The sequence below is a fragment of the Panthera tigris genome, chromosome B4, assembly GCF_018350195.1.
Source record: "Panthera tigris isolate Pti1 chromosome B4, P.tigris_Pti1_mat1.1, whole genome shotgun sequence".
Lineage (NCBI taxonomy): Eukaryota > Metazoa > Chordata > Mammalia > Carnivora > Felidae > Panthera > Panthera tigris.
In genome coordinates this window covers 22915733-22936844 of record NC_056666.1, presented here as the reverse complement: position 1 = coordinate 22936844, position 21112 = coordinate 22915733, and the positions used below count along the sequence as shown (strand labels likewise).

The window sequence follows — 21112 nt, the reverse complement described above, 5'->3', positions numbered from 1 at the left end:
TCTATTGACAGACATTTAATATTTCACTTAAGTTGTTTTCAATATTTGCTATTAAAAGCAGCGCTGCAGTGAATGACTTTGAACATATATCATTTCACACATTTGGCTATATTTGCAGGGAATCATTCCCAGGAGAGAAATAAGGAGGTCAAAAGGTATGTGCACTTGTAATTTTATTACGAACTATTTTCTACTTTGCTGTGTGTGTGTGTGTGTGTGTGTGTGTGTGTGTGTGTGAATAAGTGATGTATATACAAGGACCAATGATTTACCCAAATGGAAGTTGGGGAAAGTAAGTCTCCCACATACCTATTTCTCACAGTCACTGAATCCCCCACTGAATCCCCCAGAAGAAACCATTGTGACCAGTGTCTTGTGTAAGTTTCCAAATAATATTCTATGCAGATATGCATCTATAATATAAAAACAATCATATATGTATCTATAGGAGAATTATGACAATTTGACAGATATGCACTTTTCTTCTGTTAGTTTGTGGGGATCAGAAGACTCTTGCCAAGAGAGGTTTTTGTTTTTGTTTTTGTTTTTTAAAGTCACAGACAGTTAATCTTTCTACAATGAGATTAGGAGGGAAAAAAAATGAAGAACCCACTGGTAGCAGTAGGAAGCAAGAGCCTTCTAGGGTCTGGCATTTGATGAGATAGATATCAGTTATTGTGCATTTCCGTTGATTTTACATGGCAGAACATATGGCAGAGATTTGGGAACATGCATGCCTGAAACCAGGTTACTGTTACACTCCCTAACTATGTTGCTTGCAGGGCTGTTGTTGCCACAGTAGTTGGCTGTGCCCACGAAAAATGGGGTGCTGGTCTGTTCCCACAGATTGTTATCCTACTCCTCATGGTAAGGAGGGCACTGCCATGTGTTCTCAGCCAGAGTCTCTTGTCCAAGGTTTCTGGTTTGGTTGACAACATCCTCCTGTTCAATACAACTTTTATCATCACAGTTTGAGATATGGTGGCCAATTTCAGCCTGAGCAACAAGCATTGAAGGGAGAAGTGGCCAATTTGTTTGCGACATCAGGTTATTTCTTTCTGCACTTGATAAGATGATAAGGAAACCTGCAGGCCCTGATCTGGTGGTTTTTGTCATAGGGACATTGTAATAGCTTTTCAGGGTCCAGGGAATCGATGTAAGTTTCTTCCATGTTGGAAATGAAGGAGCGAAATCCAAGTGCTTTTCCCTAGAACTAGACCGCGATGAAATGGACAAATTACATGAAGCAGTCAAGTTTGGGGGGGGATGTATCTCCTAAAGCAACCGGTTAAACACTTAACACAGCTGAGGTATCCATAAAACAATTGTTTTTCTTCCTCCGTGGAGACGCGCTCTCCTTACAGTCGCTTTCTCCGCCCACTGGCGCCCCAGCTACCCTTGCTTCTGGCTTCAGACATTAAGGGGGCGGAGACACCCCACTTCCTGTGACGCTGGTCTTGGCTCTGCGGGAGCTTGGGCCTCCTGGAGCCTCCTTCCCCTTCGAGGGGCACACCACCCTAGGCCCTTCCCACTCTTTAGGTTCCTGTTTGTTTGTTTGTTTAATGTTTATTTATTCATTTTAGAGAAGGGGGGGGGCGGGCACAGTGAATCCCAAGCAGGCTCCATGCTATCAGCACAGAGCCCGACCTGGGGCTTGAACTCAGTAAGCATTAAATCACCTGAGCCGAGATCAAGAGTCGATGCTTAATGGACTGAGCCACCCAGGTGCTCCAGGAATAACTTTTTTGTTGTCTTGTCATTCTTTATCAGCCCACACACCAACAACATTGTGGATTCCATCAGGAAAGCTATGGTTCTACTGACCTTTACTATGCCTATATGTACATTCTGGATGGAAGAGGGCCCATGGATAAGGGTTGAATTTTCTAATCTGTATTCGCTGCAAACATCTGAGATCTTTCATCTTCCCAGTGGTAGAGGCTGTGATGGGTCTACTGCTCCCTTTGTTTTGTGTTTTTCTCTTTCTTTACTGGGTTGTTTTTTAAACACTAGAAGGCTACACATTTGGATTTTAAATTGCAAGCTGCATTCGAAGAATCTCTCCTTAACACAACTCTGTTCACTTCCATCTCTCTGTGCAAACTGCATGGCCCTTGCCGGAGCTCTTTTCTCCCATTATATCTTGCTAAAAGCAACAAAGAGCAGTCAACCCACTGTAATATTCTCAGTTTATCCAAACAGTTCCCTTCGAGGGGGTAGATAAGCAGATGATTTCTTCTCTATGACAGATCAAGTGACAATTTTACCAAATACTTTAGCCATGGAATAACAAGGTCAACAGCTTTCCAGTCTGCCCAAGAATCTTGCCTATCATCTGTATATCATAAAGTTCAATCACTATTAAGAGGAATCAGACCTTTGTAAGGTACAGAAAGCCTGTCAAGTCTTATCTTTCATAGAATTCTGTTCCAATGATGTGGCTGTATCACCTAAGTGCCCATAAGCACCAGAGTTTGCTATCACATGCTCAAGGACCCCTGTTCACCAATAGAGTTAATCAAGACAAAGGTAACTGTCCAAAGCTTCTCATAAGCAAGGAAACCAACAAAACAGAGGCACTTAGCAGCTGTCTCCTTTCTATTCCCTGGCTTTTGTGAGGCCAATACAGAGGACAAACCCTAATCTTGTGCAATTCCCACACATGAACTGTGCTGGTTTGGACTAATGCAGGTTTCTTTTATCTTTCCTGGCTTTGAGGAGACATCAAATTTTCTTCTGGATGAGCTCTGTGGCTCTGCATAGCCAGCAGGCTTAGGCGTCAGGCCCAGAGCACCCTGGAGGCCACATGTGGCTTCATCTGGACAAATACTTTAAAACAAATTCCCTGGCTTTTCTTCAGAGTTATAGAGATGACAGGCAAGTGCCACCCACGTAGTAAGACGGTGTCCAGCACTAACCTGAGGGCCTTCTAGGGTATGGGTAGTATAAACAAGTGAGATGGGTGAGTTAAGCCTGAAATTATAACATTATCTTAGAATTTGGATCACCATCTTACTATAGCATTAAACTGCTGTAGTTCTTTTGTAACGCATCTAAAGTTTTTTTTTTTTTTTTTATCACTTTGACACACCCTTTGGAGAATTAAAATACAGTAGTAAAGCCTAAAAGACTCCGTTTCTTCTAAGTATATTTTATAAAATAAAAAGTAAAATAAAGAATGTGCCAAGATTCTAAGTGTTCAAAATTTCTAATTACTTTAGTATGAGCCAGGAAATTGATGGAAACTGACCCTTATGCTTTTAAAACTTTAAATAAAATGGAGAATTCTAAAAAAGTAAAATGTAAGCCAAGGGCTTTAAGCAGAATATGCTCTTTGTAAAAGACACATTATTCTATCAGCATTTACTCTTATGTTTCTAGTATTATCTCATAAGTTTAAGTGTATTTTAAGTAATAACCTGGCATTGATTCATCATCTGGTATTTGAGGATTATTTTTAGACTTTAAATGTCATGTAAATTCAATTCAGTTATAATGAGTCTTTAGATTGATACTTTATTATTACAATCATTTTAATACACACATTGAGACCAATTTTCTGAAAAATGTTAGATTTTAAAACTTTTAATTTGTTAGATTCTTTCACAGCTCACATCAGAATTCATGTGTGCTAGATAGTTTATTCAAATGTTTAAGAGAAAACTAAATCTAAAATTATTATATTTTCTAACTAGTATTTTTCTGGGGGTCTTATGTTGTATGATCTTTCACTCCACCCCCACTTCACATATTGAACTTCTGCTTTTTTTTAATGTTTATTTATTTATTTAGAGAGAGCAAGACTGCATGGGGAAGGGTTAGAGAGAGAGGGAGAGAGAGAATCCCAGTACAGAGCCTGATGTGGGGCCCGATCCCACAAACCATGAGATCAGGTTATCATGATCTGAGCTGAACTCAAGAGTCAGATGCCTAACCAACAGCCACCCAGGTGCCCCTGAACTTCTGCTTTTCTACTGCGTATTCTCAAGATTAGATTTTCCTTATTCATCCTTCTCCCATGCCCATATCTCATTAAATCTATCATCATAGATATATCATTTTACATACCATTAAGAAAAAAAACCTTAACATACTGTCACAATGCTTTCTTATCACTCAGAATTTTTGTTTTATAGGAAAAGAACCCTTTTCAACTTAAGATGCATATTTCTCCACGTAGTCTTATGTGAAATAGAAAGATCAAGGTTAAGGTAACCCTAAAATGTCTTTGCGTTCAGAGCTGCACTCCAATCCAGCTCATTTTGGAAGCATCCAGAACTGTAACCCCATTGGACACTTCCCATTGCTCACGGAACCCTATGAAGCTGCTTACGTGGTGCTATTACATTTGCCCTCTTTTTCAGGATAAATTCTTATGAACCATGCTGTAAGAATCCTCTCTGATATTGGTTAGCACAGCTTCCAGCTGAGAGTTGGGGCGATGTCCTTCTGGGAAATTAGAGCAGAATATAAAAGCGATGGGCACTGAGGTGCCTATTTTGATGGTCTGTTTATCAAACCTGGTTTGATCATTGGATGTGCAAAAATTTTTCCTTATATTACAGTTGTATCCTTTCCCTCTAACGTCAGTCTAGTAAATCCACAATCTGTTGGATTTGACTCCCAACTGATGCTCAACTGATGTAGCTCAGACATTTGTGTGGAAATTTACTACAGTGACTACTCTTCCATCTAATAGGGAAAAAGTTTTGTTCCTATGGTAACTGTTTCAGAGCAACGCATACTTACTATACTTCTAAAATATGCAGCCCATCCTTATGGGAGTACACATCATCCTGAAAGATTTTTTACCCCTTCAATAAACATTGATTTTTTTTTTTCCTTTTCACCTGATTTCAGAATAACATAAAGCTTTGTTTGTAAGAACTGCTGAGGAAGAGCTTCGGGAAATAAGAACTATGGATGAGACTGGCCCCTGGCAGCTGTCGTGTGAGAGCAGAAACATAGTCCTCAAGTGATTTCTGGGAACCCATGACCAGTCCCTCCATAGCTGTATTTCTACCAGACTCTTTCTATTTTCCATGCATCATCATGTTTGCTGTGTTTGGGATGTTGCTATGCAAAACGATATAAAAGAGTGGATTTTTTTTCCTGAGGCAATTAAGTTTAGCAAATGCTACTTTAGCATGATGCAAAAGTTCCTTAGAAAAATTTTAGAACTCCTTGGGGAATGATCTAAGAATGTTCATGATAAGAAAGGATAAATTTCAATAATGGCCTAAAATGTCATTCTGCATGATAAAATTCATCAGTTCCAGGGGCTTTGTGACAACTGACATCACTTAAGCCACAGTTTTCAAAAGGGTTCTTATTTGTATTTTGCAAACAAAAGGCCCTTGCCATCTTTTTCTTCAAATTCATTGGCCTCTATCAATTTTTCCCTTTAAAAATTATATACTACAATCCTGTTATAGCCAAAAAAAAAAAAAAAAAAAAAAAAGAAGGAAAGAAAGAAAGAAAGAAGGGAAGAAAGAAAGAAAGAAAACACCAAAACTAGAACTTACAGCATTTGTTAGAAAAGTTTGCATCATGGGGTGCCTGGGTGGCTTCAGTCAAACTGACTCTTGGTTTCAGCTCAGGTCATGATCTCACAGTTTGTGAGTTCGAGCTCCACATCAGGCTTTGTGCTTACAGCACAGAGCTTGCTTGGGATTCTCTTTCTCCCTCTCTCTCTGACTCTCTCTCTCTCTCTCAAAATAAATAAACATTAAAGAAAAACTTTTAAAAAAGTGTGCATCATGGTCTCCTTTTCATTTTATCTTTCTTTTGTGGGTGTGTGTGTGAACTGTTTTCAGAGCTCACTCACAGAAAGAGGGGTGTGGATTCTGTAGTTCTGTGATAGAACATGAAGAAGAGGAGTCATAAAGCATGTTCATAGTATCTTAAGCCTGTAACCCCCCATCCTCAGCAAACATGGCGTATGGACTCTAAAATAGTGAGTCTTCATAACTAAAGGGGCAGCATGAACTTACCCAAGGTTTGGCAGCATCATCTTGCTGCTTATAAAGAAGCCAAAATACAAGGGTTGGGAGAGTAGAGAGTGAGTACTTCTATATGATCCAACTTTGGGGCCTCCATAGACAGCAGTTCCTATGTGCAGGTCAACCCAGAGTAAGATACAGAATTCCTAGGTAGATACTATGGGTTTCCAGACATCCTGCCTGCCTTCATCGACATGCTACAGTACTGGAAAAGTCTTATCAGGTCCTCTGGAATTAGATTATCCAAACAGGTAGAAAGGCCCCAATGGAAGGACTCAGAGGGCACGTAAGGAAGTAGGGGCAGCGGAGGGACCGAAAAAAAAGCCATGGGCATGCAGTAATATTGTCAAGGCAGGTTTAGGGGGCAGGACCCTGGGGGAGCTTGGACAGCAAAGGATATTGTGAAGGACAGTGGCTGCTTGTGAGTGAGGGCGTGTCAACACCTGTAAGAGGAGATTGCTGAAAGACCTAGAAGCCTTTCCTTCTTGCTAAGTTTGCCTTGCAAGACACTAAATTGGTGTCATCTCATACCTCGTGGGCAGGAGTGCCTCAGCATGACTAGGCTTACATTTTTTTTTTTTTTTTGCCTTGTTCATCAGCCCTGGAAAAGATTGTTGTTAGGGAGAAAGCAAACAGAATTCTTCCTCTTGGGCCTAGGGAAACCTCACTTCCTGTATCGGGATCAGAAGGAAGAAACAATGGTACAGCGCAACATCTTACTTGCTGATAGGCTTTTAAAAAATCTACCAGGTAATGACATTTCCTACCATTATTTTCCAGTCCTTTGGTGTCCCAATGATGATTTTGTTGATAACCAGAAACACCAGAAGCCTAGACTGTGGAAATCTGTTAAAATATTCTTTAAAAATTATGCATTGCGTTACTACATTTCCTTTTATTTTTAAGATGAGTAACTTCTTAAAAAATTTTTTTTAATGCTTATTTATTTTTAGAGAGAGAGAGGGAGAGGGTAAGTGGGGGAGGGGAAGAGAGAGAGAGAGAGAGAGAGAGAGAGAAAGATACAGAATCTGCAGCAGGCTCCAGGCTCTGAGCTGTCAGTGCAGAGCCTGATATGGAGCTCGAACCCACAAACGGTGAGATCATGACCTGAGCTGAAATCGAGAGTTGGACACCTAACTGACTGAGCCACCCAGGCACCCCGAAGATGACCAATTTCTTTCAGTGTTGGGTGTGTTAGGCCAAAACCATTTGGTCAAAATAAATATATATCTATACTTTTTACACACATATATACATATAGGTGTCACCACTGTCCAAGTAAGGGCATAAAGAAAGGTCAGGATCATGGTGAGACTACTGGAAAGTCTCTTGTAGAATTTCTATTCAAGGATATAAATATTGAATTAAGCAAAGAATCATGCAATGAGAAATACTAGGGCTTAACTGAATGAGAAAAAAAAATACAGTTTGTCAGCTTTCCTGCCCTACCTCCATCGTGAGTATTCAGCTCATTTGGGGGGACATTCTCATTTGTGAGAGCCAAAGCTTTTCATCATTTCTGGGCATGGCATCCATTAAAAGCAGGCCAGGCGGTGCCAGCTGCGTGTGCTGAAAGAAATCACACGGTTTCATTATGTAGAGTAATGACAGAAGAAAGGACAGTCTGGACCAGCTGGATCCATCTCTGCCACTCTCTCAGTGTGTGTGAGCACACACACATGCTCACACATGCACATACTACAGAAAAAGAAGGCTCTGAAGCTCTGAATTTGTGGAGGCAGAAATTGAACCTGGTACTCATGGAGTCTAAAATCTTGTGATCTTGGGGCGTCTGGGTGGCTTAGTGGGTTATGCCTCCGGCTTCGGGTCAGGTCATGATTTCACAGTTGGTGAGCTCAAGCCCCATGCAGGGCTCGCTGCTATTAGCATGGACCCTGCTTTGGATCCTCTCTCTCTGCCCCTCCCCTGCTCCTGTGATCTCTCTCTCTCAAAGATAAACATTAAAATAATTTTAAAAAATACAATCTTGTGGTCTGTTATGATGAGCAAAGCAGTGGGTCTTGCTCATAGTGGGGACTAAATCTGTTTACTAAATTAAATAAAAAATAACTGAATTGTTATATAACTTTTCGAAGCCACAAATAGCCAATAATATGATAAACAGAGACATTGCCACATTTTCTTCTCCGTGACAGTAATAATATCAAACATCTACAGTAGTTACAGCATCTGTATTGTTCTAAGTGCTTGACTTAAATAAACTCACTTAGCCTTCATAAAAACCTTATGATGTAAGTTTGATTATCACCCTCTCTTACCAACAGGGAAACTGAGGCATAGATAGATGGTTAGGTAATTGTCCAAGATCCCACCATTAATGGTTGGTTCTGGAAGTGTTGATACGAGAGTGTGGATGTCCATAAATAAAGGTATATATTCGAGCAACTGAAGGAGGCTAACTGAAGGACATCTTACAAAGCTTTCACTTCATCTCGAGCATTCTTCCCGTACCATATTCCATTGACTTCAATGCCTAAGGATGCAGAGTGGCACGTTCTAACAGAGCGAGATTGCAGAATGGAAAAGGCATTCGGGAACCGGGCTGGCAGCACGGGCTGCTCGATTGACACTGGAAAGTGACTCAGAGGAAGATGTTTTGGGTGTCTAGAAAAGCCCTAGAACACTGGGAGAAAGGATGAAAGGAAACCGGCCAGGGGATTGGGGGGAGGCGGCAGGCATGGGATCAGGAAGGGGTGTTATGGTCCCAGAGCACTGCTTTCAAATTCAGTGAGAACGTTGCACACACTTCATGTAATGGGGTCTTTCCTTGATTAGCCGCGTTACTGTTAAGGTCTTTTCACATACTTTATTTTTTTAAAAATGTTTTTATTTGAATATAGTTCACACACAACGTTACGTTAGTTTCAGGTGTACAACACAGTGATTCGATGTCTCCATACATTATGCGATGCTCACTACAACTGCAGCTACTGTGTGTCACCCTTACGGTCTCATTGCAATATCATTGGTTATGTTTGCACATATTTCATTTTTCTTCTCCAATTACAAGGGTGACATACATGCAAATTGCATAAAAGACACGTTCAAGTTTCTTTTGCTATTTTCTAGACATCCCTGGGGGGGGGGTGGTTTCATTCATACTCCCTCGGGAGTGTGTTTGAAACTTATTCTAGAGAAAGAACAGTGAATCTGCATGTATTCTGTAAACCGTTTATCTGAAGGTTCCGATCACTAGGAGTTCGGGCACCTTCCAGTTGATACAATTCCCACTAAATGCAAGAAAGGAGACTAGGTTTCAGATGGTCGGGTGGCTGAGGAATTAGTTTCTTTGTTTTGTATCTGATATGTTCACATATAAAGCCATTAAATGCAGCAAACGTATACGTCCATGACTTGCCAGTGGGCACGCAGCTCATTAGTGAAGGAGGAAGAAGATGAGGAAGATTCATTAGTTAATGAGGAAGAAGGGTTGTTCCAGAAGAAAACCCAAAATGTACAAGGTAGGGCAGTAGCAATAATTAGAACTTATCTAGACGGGTCTGAGCACCTCTCGGTGAAAGTATCCTGACCACCTGTCAGGAACCTGCCCCATCCTAGATTAATTTCACAGAGTACTTAATTGTTTATATGCGTAGACATCTAAGCACTTGGCAATTTAATGAAACCACTTCAAGTAGTGATAAATTGAAAGACCACTCTTTTAATTTTTTGGAAACATGTGAACTTGGTTTTCTACAAACCTGCAAGGTGGTGGTGATCTTTCCGTAGTGCTGGGACTCAGCATTGGGGCTAAGCAAGTATGCGAGGGCTATGGCTCCAAAGAGCCTGGGCGTGTACAAGGAATAGACACAGCAGAGGGAAAGGAAAGGGAGGGAGGAAAATGAGAGTAACATGAATGACAGTGATCACGATGCTAATGTAATCATAACAAGAATCCCATCAGTAAATCATGGTAATTCTCATTTTTCACTGGGAGGAACGGAGTCTTGGGCTCATGAGTCCCAAAGTCAACGTAAATTGGCAGAGGCAGGGCAAGGCTTCAGAGCTGTGACTCCTGATTCCAGGTTTGCCTGTGAGAACAGGTGGGCTCACCCATGCAGGGGCTTGTTCAGCATAGCCTGCACAGCTCTATATTAAAGACAGGGGTAAGAAAAGAAGATCACTTCCAGATTCTGCTGTAAGCCTTGCGAATTCAAAGTATTAGTACTTTGGGAGTGTCTGGTGGCTCAGTTGGTTAAGCCTCTGGCTCTTGGTTTTGGCTCAGGTCATGATCTTGCAGTTCATGAGTTTGAGCCCCGCATTGGGCTCTGCACTGACAGCCCAGAGCCTACTTAGGATTCTCTCTCTCCCTCTCTCTCTTCCCCTACTCTGCTTGCTCTCTCTCAAAATAAATACATGAATTTTAAAAAGTTAAAATATTAGTACTTTGGGGGCACCTGGGTGGCTCAGTTAGTTAAGCATCTGACTCCTGATTTCTGCTCAGGCTGTGATCCCGAGGTTCGTGAGATCGAGTCCCGCGTTGGGCTCTGCGCTGGTGGTGTGGAGCCTGCTTGGGATTCTCTCTCTCCCTCTCCTTCTGCCCCTCTCCTGCTTGTGCATGCAGGCTTTCTTGTTCTCTCTTTCTCAAAAATAAATAAATAAGCTTAAAAACATTAATACTTTGGACAGTCTTGAGTGTATGGGTCATCCTCCCCCTGAGACTCATCTTTCTTTATATTAAATGGAAAGAATTTTTTTAAACTCTTTTAATGTTTATTTTTGAGAGACAGAGACAGAGAGAGAGAGACAGAGTTTAAGAAGCACAAACTGCGAGATCATGACCTGAGCCGAAGTTGGATGCTTAACCAACTGAGCCACCCAGGTGCCCCTCAAGTGGAAAGCATCTTAATGAACCTTAGGGCTCTATTAATATTATAAACTCAAATTCCTATTTTGAAGGACTAGGAGAAAATGAAAACTGATCGAGTCAATGAGAAAAATTGTAGAAACCAAGTTTTGGTTTTGCTTTTTGGCCCAAACTTTGATGTGTTTCTCTGTGTTGGAGACATAGTCAGTGTTTTCTTGATGTCTGGTTATGTTTCTCTATTCCAGGAAGCATGAAAGAGAAAAAACTCTCCCTCAAACTTTTCTCACATTATGCCACAGCCAAGAGGGCTATTAACATCCATGGGTCTGTTGGCTATTGGCTACCCATTTTCCTTTACCTCTTCAAAATAGAGTAGGAGACAGTTGAGGCCAGTATAAGAGCAGTTCTTCTAGGACATTGATTCCTCACTGGGAACAATTGGGCTCCCACCTGCTGGGAGGGGTGTTTGTTACTCTCTGGAAATATTTTTAACTACCACAACTGGGACTGCTACATCCTACACGACGAAGACTGATTCCTCCTCAATGTCAATATTGCTAACATTGAGAAACCCTGGTCTAAGTCCAGATAAAATGCATGAGAATTGACCCACCAGGGCACTGCCACTGGTGGTCTTTTAGGCCTTCAAACCTAAGGAATCTCACTGCAGTGGAGTTGCCTAGAGCTTTCTGACAGGTGGAGAAGGAACATCTTTCCTGCATTCGCCATTAGTTTTCAAAGTTCATTGAATGAGTTTAGATAATTACTTCTACCATCTCCTTTCTGGTTTTCTCATTACACGAAAGTAACCTGGCTTTTGAGAAATTTTGCTACTCTGTTGTACATCGCTCTTCGTAGTCTGATTGTAAAGCCAGAGTTTCCCTTTTTTATATATATATAAGAAGGAGAAAATGTGGAAGAAGATTTGGAGAAACTTTTCCAAAAATGTCCCATCTCTCTAAGAATGGGAGAAATCATTGAAAACCTATGTTTTAGGTTTTCTGTATTAATACAAAGAGGGTTTCTAAATAAATGCCCAAATGACAACTTCTGTACCAATTCTCAACATTTATCATTTTTAAGAGTCTACTATTTTTAAAAACAATGCAATCCAGGGGCACCTGGGTGGCTCAGTCGGTTAAGCGTCTGACTCTGGCTGAGGTCATGATCTCACAGTTCCTGAGTTCGAGCCCCTCATCGGACTCTGTGTTGACAGTTCAGAGCCTGGAGCCTGCTTCAATTTCTGTGTCTCCCCGTCTCTCTACCCTCACCCCCTGCCTCAAAGATAAATAAACATTAAAAAAAATGCAATCCCGTTATTAGAACACTGCACCAGACCCAGGATATGTGCCTAAATCAAGAACTTAAAAACACAGATTACTTTTAAGACTTAAAAAAAAATAGTGAAAAAGAAGGCAAAAAGGTCCCAGATAACAAACAAGTCATAACATACAAGGTAACACGACGTGGCTGTCAAGGTGAAAAGGTAATGAGTACAGAGTTCAGGTGTGACATTTATCACATTGAAGACTGTCTACACCACTTAAGATTTGGCAGAATCCCCAGACGGTCAGAAAAGCCTGACTCACTTATCTCTCCTTCCTGTATTCTCTGTAAAAGGTGACCTGGGTGTATATTTTGTGGCCAAATGTGCAGAACGCACTGAGGAATCTGGGCTTGAAAGGCCAGTGATGTTAATCCTAGGTTGAGAAGGAAATTATTTCTCAGGTAAGCATTTGGCCTTTAGCATACAAACTAGATTCTTCTGATCTCCAATTCCTTGGAATGGCCCTAAGTTAAAGGTGTGTTAAAATGTTTCACCTTTGTGACTTTGAGGACTGGTTGGCATTTCTGTGTTTCGTATGAACCGAAGAGAACCTGAAGGTTATTTCTCCAGCCAGGAACAAAGTCTGATAATGTCCATGTTGGCCTGATCTTCAAGTTTAAGAGGCTCCTGGTCGTTTGGCTGAGCCAAGAAATAGTGGAGAATTTGGGGTAAAGTGAGGACCAAACCAAGAAAGCCACTGGCCGCAGTAACTGAATAGCATCTCAAACGGCCTACAAAAACAGAGTTCTGCTTCACCCAAGTACTAAATGCAAATGCCCACTTCTGCACCAAGGGACAACTTTTCACTATGAGACCTTCCCAGTTGTTCCTTACAGAAACACTGTGAAAAATGGTGAAGATTTTTTTTTTTAAATTAAGTAGGCTCCATGCCCAACATGGGGCTTGAGCTCACAACCCTGAGATCACATGCTCTACTGACTGAGCCAGTCAGGCATCCCTAAATGATTTTTTAATTTGGTCCATTTATACTTATTCTTTAGATATAAACTATAGATATTGAGATTAGTGATGCATTTATGTTTGAGAAAAGCTTATTCGAAGTATATTAATACACTTTGAAGTTCACTTTTACTGTTATCCTTCATATTCCAAAGATTAAAATCATTAAATCAAGCTAATCGTTTTCTTTCTAATGTAAAATTTAAAAATATAAAAAATAGGCTTCTTAATTAAGAATCCATCATTCTTGGTGCTCATTAAACAGAAGCTTTTCCTGTAGGTTATTTTTGCTTTACACACACACACACACACGCACACACACACAATACATATGTAGAACAAATTGATAACACAGTTTTGAAGGAAAATGTTAGCTCATTTACATGAAGAAACTTTTATAGATTGTAGGTTTATTAATTCAAAACTCTTCAACTGATCCATTTATTAATGTAGAAGTTCCACTGACTAGAAATTCCATTTAAAATTATTCTATTTTGATAATAGATGAAATGTCCTAGGCACTCCTGAGGTACTCAGTACTTTGAATACCTTATTTTATCCAAGCTTCACAATGACGTTAAGAAGTAGGAACTAACATTATCTTCAATGAACAGATGCAGAAACTAAGGCAAAGAAGTTAAGAAACTTGCCCAAGGTCAGCCGGTAGGTGGTGAGGTATGATTTTAAAGCTGACTTTGCCTGACTGGGAGCCAAAAGCCTGAAACAGAGCACCATAAACTTTTCATTAGTCTAGGTATTACTTTATGGACTATGACAATAAAAGCACCTTGTTTTAAAGTAATCTTTAGTTAAAAATTAATCACAAATTCAAACTGACTTTTCTCATTAGTTCTCATCGCTAAGCTTCTAACATATGTTAACTAACACCCTTTTCCTCAAACCTCAAAGCGTTTTTGCAGTAAAATTTTACTCAATTTCAGTTAAAAATTGTATAAAGCTTACTGTAATTTTCCATCGAAGAGAGACATTAATATTGGAAGCTAAATTTAGCAATATATGTCAAGAGCCTTAAAATATTTATACCTTCTAACTTAGAAACTCCATTTCTGGAGAATTTATCCTCCAGAAATGGTTAAAGTGCATATAAATGTTTTATTACAAACATATTTATTTGTATATACTTATGAAATCAAAATTTGGAAGTGATAAAAACATATTGGAGAATGGCTAAATAAATGTTGGCATTGCCGTTTCGAGTGATGTTTACACAGCATTTGTTAGACCATGGAAAAATACTTGTGTTATGTGTTTATTTTGCTTCGAGTGTAAAACAGAGAAGTGAAGTGTAGAAATACAGAGCAAGCGTTTAGCCACAACTATGTCAGATACTTTCTAGAGTCACAAATTGGAAGACCCCAGAACACGTTTAAAATGCCTTCATGTTTTACTTCTATTCTTCCAAATGTTTTGATTTAAAATTACTTGCACATACTAAATTTGAAATGGAAAAATGTATTTGAATATTCTTTTTGAAAAGTTACAGGTCAGCAAGATGGCAGACTGGGAGGTCTCTTGCTCATAACCCGCACAACGACAATAATTTGGCAGATATCCTGGGATACAAACGCCTCTGTGGAAGCTCTGGATCCAGGCTGGAGGTTCTGAAGCCCCTGGTGGAGCCCAAGACCATTTGGAGAAAGCAGGCCGACACCCACATGGCGGACTCAACAGCCATGTACCTGGCTACAGACCCAGAAACAGCCCTGTGGACTTGCTACAGCCCTGTTTGGGGCTCGTCCTGCCACCTGCGCCATGCCAAGGGACACGGGAAGAGTCACACCCTCTGGGAATCACATTCAGCTTGCCATGAATCCTACAGGTACAGCTGAGGCAGTGAGTATAGTAAAGAGATTCCTAGTGAGAAAACAAAAAGAACTCAGTGCCTTCAAGTACAAACCACAGGACTATTAATGTGAGTGCTGCAGTAGATGTCCATTGTCCTGGATACGATAGAGACCTCCTCGGAAATACCAAGAGCCCAGCATGCCCACACCCAGCGTAACTCGCTATATCCCATGCCAACTTCGCTTACTGGTTCATCTGGATAGTCTCTATGCTGGCAATGTCAAAAACAATTGTCTTTGAAACCCACCACACTATCGTTAAGAGAGACCAAAGGGAATTGATGCGGTGAGACGGCGTTCTCTTTTCGCTACTCAGAAAGTTGGTCTTGTTCACAAGCTGGGGGGAAGAAAGAAGGCATGAATGGGGGTGGGGTAAGTTCCTTGTCTTGTAGGACTATGCAGAGTTTCGTGTCAACTTGAAAGGCAGTACAGAGAGGCGACCTTGCGAAAGGCCTCAGCCGTGTCTATTTAAGTTTTTATTGCATATTTTAAAAAAGAAAAACATAGCAATAAATAGTTTGAAAACAATGCTGTATTGAAATACTTAGTTCTTTCAGTGTATCTTTAAGACCACATAAAACCTCTTACTGAGAGATAATATTAAACGTATCAATTTGGGGCACCTGGGTGACTCAGTCGGTTGTGCTTCCAACTTCAGCTCAGGTCATGATCTCGTGGATTGTGGGTTTGAGCCCCCAGTCAGGCTCTGTGCTGACAGCTCCGAGCCTGGAGCCTGCTTCAGATTCTGTGTCTCCCCGTCTCTCCTCCCCTCCCCTGCTTGCGCTCTGTCTCTCTCTGTCTCTCAAAAATAAATAAATCTTCAAAAAACAATTTTAAAGCATGAATTTAAATATTTCATGGTAGTGTAATTTTAAAAACCTTTTCTAAAACACCCCTGCTAAGGTTTCCATGGTCAAAAAAGTTAGGGAAACACTTCATTTTGCTAAAGTCTTCTTGAATATTGACAGTACGTGTTGGCATATTGCAAGCTCTGAGAAGTTCCACAAGATAGAAGTGTGTTTAACTTTACTTATCTCATTATTTCTCCAGCCTAATGAATTACAACCTCATCTTTTTCAAATATAAAGACAAGCGACACAAAACACACCTTGGGAGGTATTGCTCTAGGTACACCAGTGTCCAATCTCTTTTTCTTTCTCAGTCTCCTCCCTCCCATGAGAGAACTCCAGGCCTCAAGCCACACCTCCCCAACCTCCTTCCCAAGCTCCCCCTACTTCCTTTCTAAAATACAATCCAGAAACTGGCGATAACTGGAGTAGTTCCTGGGATCTTGCCCGTGAGTCTAAGACATCTATGCTGATCAAAAGAGGGTCTACGTACAGTTAAGAGAATAAACAGCTTGGTTCCAATTCCAGGTGGTCTTCAGCCTCCCCACATGAGCCAAAGTTTAAGGAGATCTCCTTGGTTTGGGGTTTTTTATTTATTTATTTTTATTTTTTTGAAGTGGACTTCTTTTCATTAGAAACTCAGCACTGGCTGAGGCACCAATTAATTTTGCATAAACTGCCACAGCACCATCAGATGCTAATCCGTTCATTCATAACCACAAGGTATTGTGTTAGGGTCATGTACATGACTTGTGCCTCCAGCCCTGTGGATTTATTTAGTGCTTAGCCTCTAGTTCCTGCAGCTGTGTCCTTTCAATGACTGCTTTATGGTGGCCAAGAGAGTTGAGGTCGGCTGCCAGGACTCTGAGATCTGGAAGGACACATGGACACATTATTCTTTTACTCTGAAGCTATCCGATTCCTGTTCCGGTCAGATGGGGAGATAGTGGGAGAATATCTCTGAGGCAGCCCAGCACTTAGTGTTGATGATATTACTCATGCCTGACATTATTGCAAAAAAAGCAGGCTTAAATCTACCCATAGTGGGTTCTTCCATGGAAGGTTAATTACTAATGAAAGTGTAATCATACAAAACATAATTCTGAATGTAGCTCCTGGCTTTCTTTGTAAGAACTACTATGGAGCCATTATTTCCTTTACTCTAAGACTACACATTGGATCCAGTCTGCTTCAAACAAGAGGCCATGAAAGAGGGCTTACTATGCTAATTGAATACTAATGAGGCTCTTGCGTAAGTTGTTTTGTGTTACAATTATTTGCAACTATATTTCTTCTGGATTTATGTAAAGGGGAAAAATACGTCAAAGGTAGCAAGATTCTTAACTTAGCCTGAGTATTTGGGAGAAAGTATCTTGCCACTTTTTCTTCTGTTCTTGCAACATTTATAAAAGGTTTTGTGCAGCACTAAGGAAAAGCAAAATATCATCATCATTATTACTGGCCTTTGTCCACAGTGGATTTCATCCAGATTCTAACCAGTGACTCTGTGACTAACAATCTGAGTCACTAAGTTTCATATGTTTATGTATTTCAACACAATTCCCAGGCTGAGAGTTTTTTTTTAAATTTATTTTCATGTTTCAGGGCTCAGAAGAAATAAATGCCATTCTGTATTTTTGAATCCAGGGTTACTGAGCGACAGACTCTAAAGCAACTCAGTGCAAGGATTGAATTGCTCCTTCCGTAACAGATTAGTACTGGCAAAAGTTTAAAAACCACCAAAGTGTCGAAAAATCAGTATGTACTTTTAGGACAAAAGTCTTTTAGCCCAGTGGAGAATTCAGGTGCCTATAAATATTTGTGTGTTTACCATGGTAGCGGTACAAGATAATCTCAGAATTTAAAATGCAGGGAACATACAACTAAAAGGTGATACAGAGAATGACAGGCAAACTCAAGTATGGTCACTGGTTGTTAACTTCGCAAAGATGTACCTCTTTAATCTTACAGCTCCTTCAAGGAAATACCAGAAAATGGACAGTCCGAGCTAAAAATACCCTTTTTGTGTGGAAAATTCCATTATTTTAATAATTTTCTCATTCCCTTACCCATTCGCACACCAGTCCCAACTTCTCCGATTGGTCATGTCACACCCCTCTTAAAAAGGCAAGTACCTTGCCATTTCCAGATCAACCGACTTTACAAGCATTTGCTCATACATTTTCACAGCATCTCAGATCAATGACACCTTACAGGCTCATAGGATTTGTCTAAGATTCTCTTCATGTCATCTTAGGTTAATCTCATCATTATATGCAATAGAGCAAATGATGCATCGCCCTCTCCTATAGATGAGCATATTAAGGCATATTATATTGATGTCATTGGCTCAGCCTCACTGGCTAAGATCATATGGATTGTTAGTAAAAAAATAGAATCTTATTCCAAAGCTCTTCCACTCGACATGCAGCAGAAATTTGAGATTTAAAAAGAATTTTTGCCTCTAAATTCTCATAATGCAAGATTGAGAATTAAGCCTGGACAGATGAGCTGTTATTCTTGGATATCGGTCCTTGCAATTACTATTTATGATATCACATATTGTATCTTATTACATTAAGGCTGTCCAAAGTACCAAAGTATAATTAGATCACACAAAATGTTATCAAAATATAACAAGATAATAAATTTACTTTTTGAAATGATTTGTTAAAAAAAAAATGGTACATTTAAAAACCAGAAGAAAGAAATCTAACCAGTTTGTGTCAACTTTTATATTGCTTATTATAATTTCTCCCAAGTTCTTCCTGGAAAGTTCATTAATCAATTATATTTGAAATCTCATCCTCTTCTTTTCTACTCCCTTTCACTTTAAGTCAGTGCAATACATCCTGGAATACTCTTGATTTGCAATACCCAAGTCTGGAAACCACTAACCACATGTGGCCATTGAAAACTTTAAATGTGGCTGCTTCAAACCGAGATGTGCTGTAAGCATAACATACACACTGGAGTTCAAATATTATGAAAAAATGAATAAACATGTCGCAATAAAGGTTGAAGTGATGTTTTTTCTATTGATTTAAATAAAATGACTTGTTAAAATTAAAAAAAACAATGATTTGTTCCTCATGCCTCAAAAAAATAATTTGGTCTTCTTAGAATAGTCCTATACAGGTCTATATAGCAAGTTCTTGAGCGTACATTCATAAAGTTCCTGTTGTCATTCAAGCAAGTTATATTTTTTTTCACTGTGATCCTCTCTGGTTTTACATCTGAATTAATGGTCTTTGTAAGGAAAGATTTATGGACAGTTTTTCTTCCATCTTCCACAGTGTCTGAGCTGGGCTCAGAGTTGTTCCTTCTTGATTTCTGTCTAGCAGCTACACCTCTCATTTGTTTTGAGGTTCTTGCCCCTAATCTGGCCCGTGCACCCACACTGAGCCTCTCATGGGTGAATTTGATTTTGACTTTGCAGCAGTAAGAGACAAAGTGGGATACTTTAAAGCATGCTTGGAGAACCACCTGCATTACATTCATCTGACAGCCTTAGTAAGCATGGATTCCCACCCACGGCTTCTCCAGATAACTTGCCTGGTGGCGGTGGGGGCGCTGGGGGGGGGGGGGAGGGGGGGCGGAAAAAGCGGGGGAGTGCTGGCGTGAAATTGCCTTAACTTGCTCCCCAAGGGAGTGTTGTGAACCCTGAAGTTTGACCACACCGTAATGATAGTACTTTTCAGTTTCCTGAAAGGTTTAGTGACGTTGGTTGTGTAGATACTTCCCGGGTTTGGTTTTCGACAATGCCAATGCAAGGTAGACTTTCACCTTTGGGAAAAGAGGTGAGAGGCACACTATAAAAAACGGCCCTGAACCAGGACCTCTGACAAGTACTGAGCGGAGAAGGTTTACCCATGCGCTAGGAAAAGGTATCACCCAGTTCATAGGGGCCAGTGGGCAAGCCTGGTGCCCAGTCTTGGGGACCCAGGGTGCTGTCTTCCTTCCTCTGCGCTGGCATCTGGGAAAGCCTAACAAACAGTGCTCAGCACGGCCACGTCTGAATGACTAATAGTTTTCCAACCTAGAGCGACATCAACTGATTATTATTTTCCCCTCAAACCCGGCAAAATCAGCATTCCTCTCCCTGCCTTGTGCCAGAACCCGAGCATGAGCAAAATAGTCTTTTGGAGAGAGAGGGCTGAGTCTGAGAACTGTGTCCAGCTCAGGGCTTCAAACCCAAAGAGGGGCTGCAAAGCACGCGACGGGACTGCAGAGACCAGGGGAATGAATATATATATGCAAGGAAAGCGGAGACTCTGAGGAATGGACAAAGAACCGGCACATTCGGTTGTGGGGAGGCTGGGATTAGGGGTTCAATTAACAAAAGATTCATAAAAGAGGCTGTCGAATCTGAGAGCGATTGCTGTTAACCGCAACCCGAAAGCGTTAGAATCTGATCAGATGGTCTCACAAAAGTGGCAAAGTGGATAATCTGTCAAGAATCTCTCTTTTCCGCATGAATGCGGTGAAGGAAAGACCCTACTTGGAATTCCAGATCCCAAACTTTGGGCTCTGGCCGGGGTGAAAACAATCACAGGGCTCTTGCAAACTCCGGGCTTGGCGGTTCGAGGATTTAAAAACACACATTTGGGTTAGTTTCGTCCACAGCCATGCTTGGAGAACATCCCACATCGCAGACTCTTTGACGGATTCGCTTGGGATGAAGAGCGCGTAAAAAATTAGCAGGAACGATTCAACGACATTGTTCGCCTGAAAGCTGGGACCGCAGCCTCGGGGAGGCGGGGGCCATGAGAACACTTTCTCTTCCTGTAAAATTCCAGCCGCGGGCAGCCGGGTCCGCCCGAGTCCCAGCGGGGAGCAGGCGGCGGGGCTCCGGGGCTCGCAGACGGGCGGCGGCCGCGAGGGACGCGCCCCGGGCCCGCGCTCAGGTGGAGCGCGCGCGGCTCCGCAGCTGCGCCCCGCGCCGCCGCCCTGCGCTCCCGGCCGCCGCCCGCGCCCCGGGACCCTCCGGGGAGGGGCCGGGCGGGGGGACGCGGCGGCCGAGGCGCTGGAGCCGCGCCAGACGCGGGGTCCGCGGCGCGCGGTCCTTCTCCGCCGGCTGGCCCGGGGCGGGGCGGCCTCGTCCCCGTCCCCAGCCGGGTCCCTAGTCCCATCCCCCACCCAGCCCTCGGCTCTCCCAGATCCTTCCCCCGCGCCCTTCTTTCCTTCCCGCTTTCCCCGGGAGAAACATGGCCGGGAGCAGCGAGGAGGCGCCAGACTACGGGCGAGGCGTCGTGGTAAATGCAAACTCCCGATTTCTGGGC

General features: G+C 41.6%; 1 protein-coding gene and 1 pseudogene across 1 annotated transcript in view; one reads left to right on the top strand and one right to left on the bottom strand.

Annotated features, from left to right (window-relative positions):
• Window positions 1-672: 672 nt before the first annotated feature.
• On the bottom strand, window positions 673-1195 carry LOC102953515 (annotated as a pseudogene).
• A 19804-nt stretch (window positions 1196-20999) lies between these two features.
• PRTFDC1 (phosphoribosyl transferase domain containing 1) overlaps window positions 21000-21112 on the top strand; it is a 98299-nt gene continuing 98186 nt past the window's right edge. Inside the window, exon 1 of the mRNA XM_042991242.1 lies at window positions 21000-21085. Coding sequence (XP_042847176.1) covers window positions 21038-21085 — 48 coding nt within the window. The 5' untranslated portion in view covers window positions 21000-21037. The remainder of the gene's footprint in view (window positions 21086-21112) is intronic.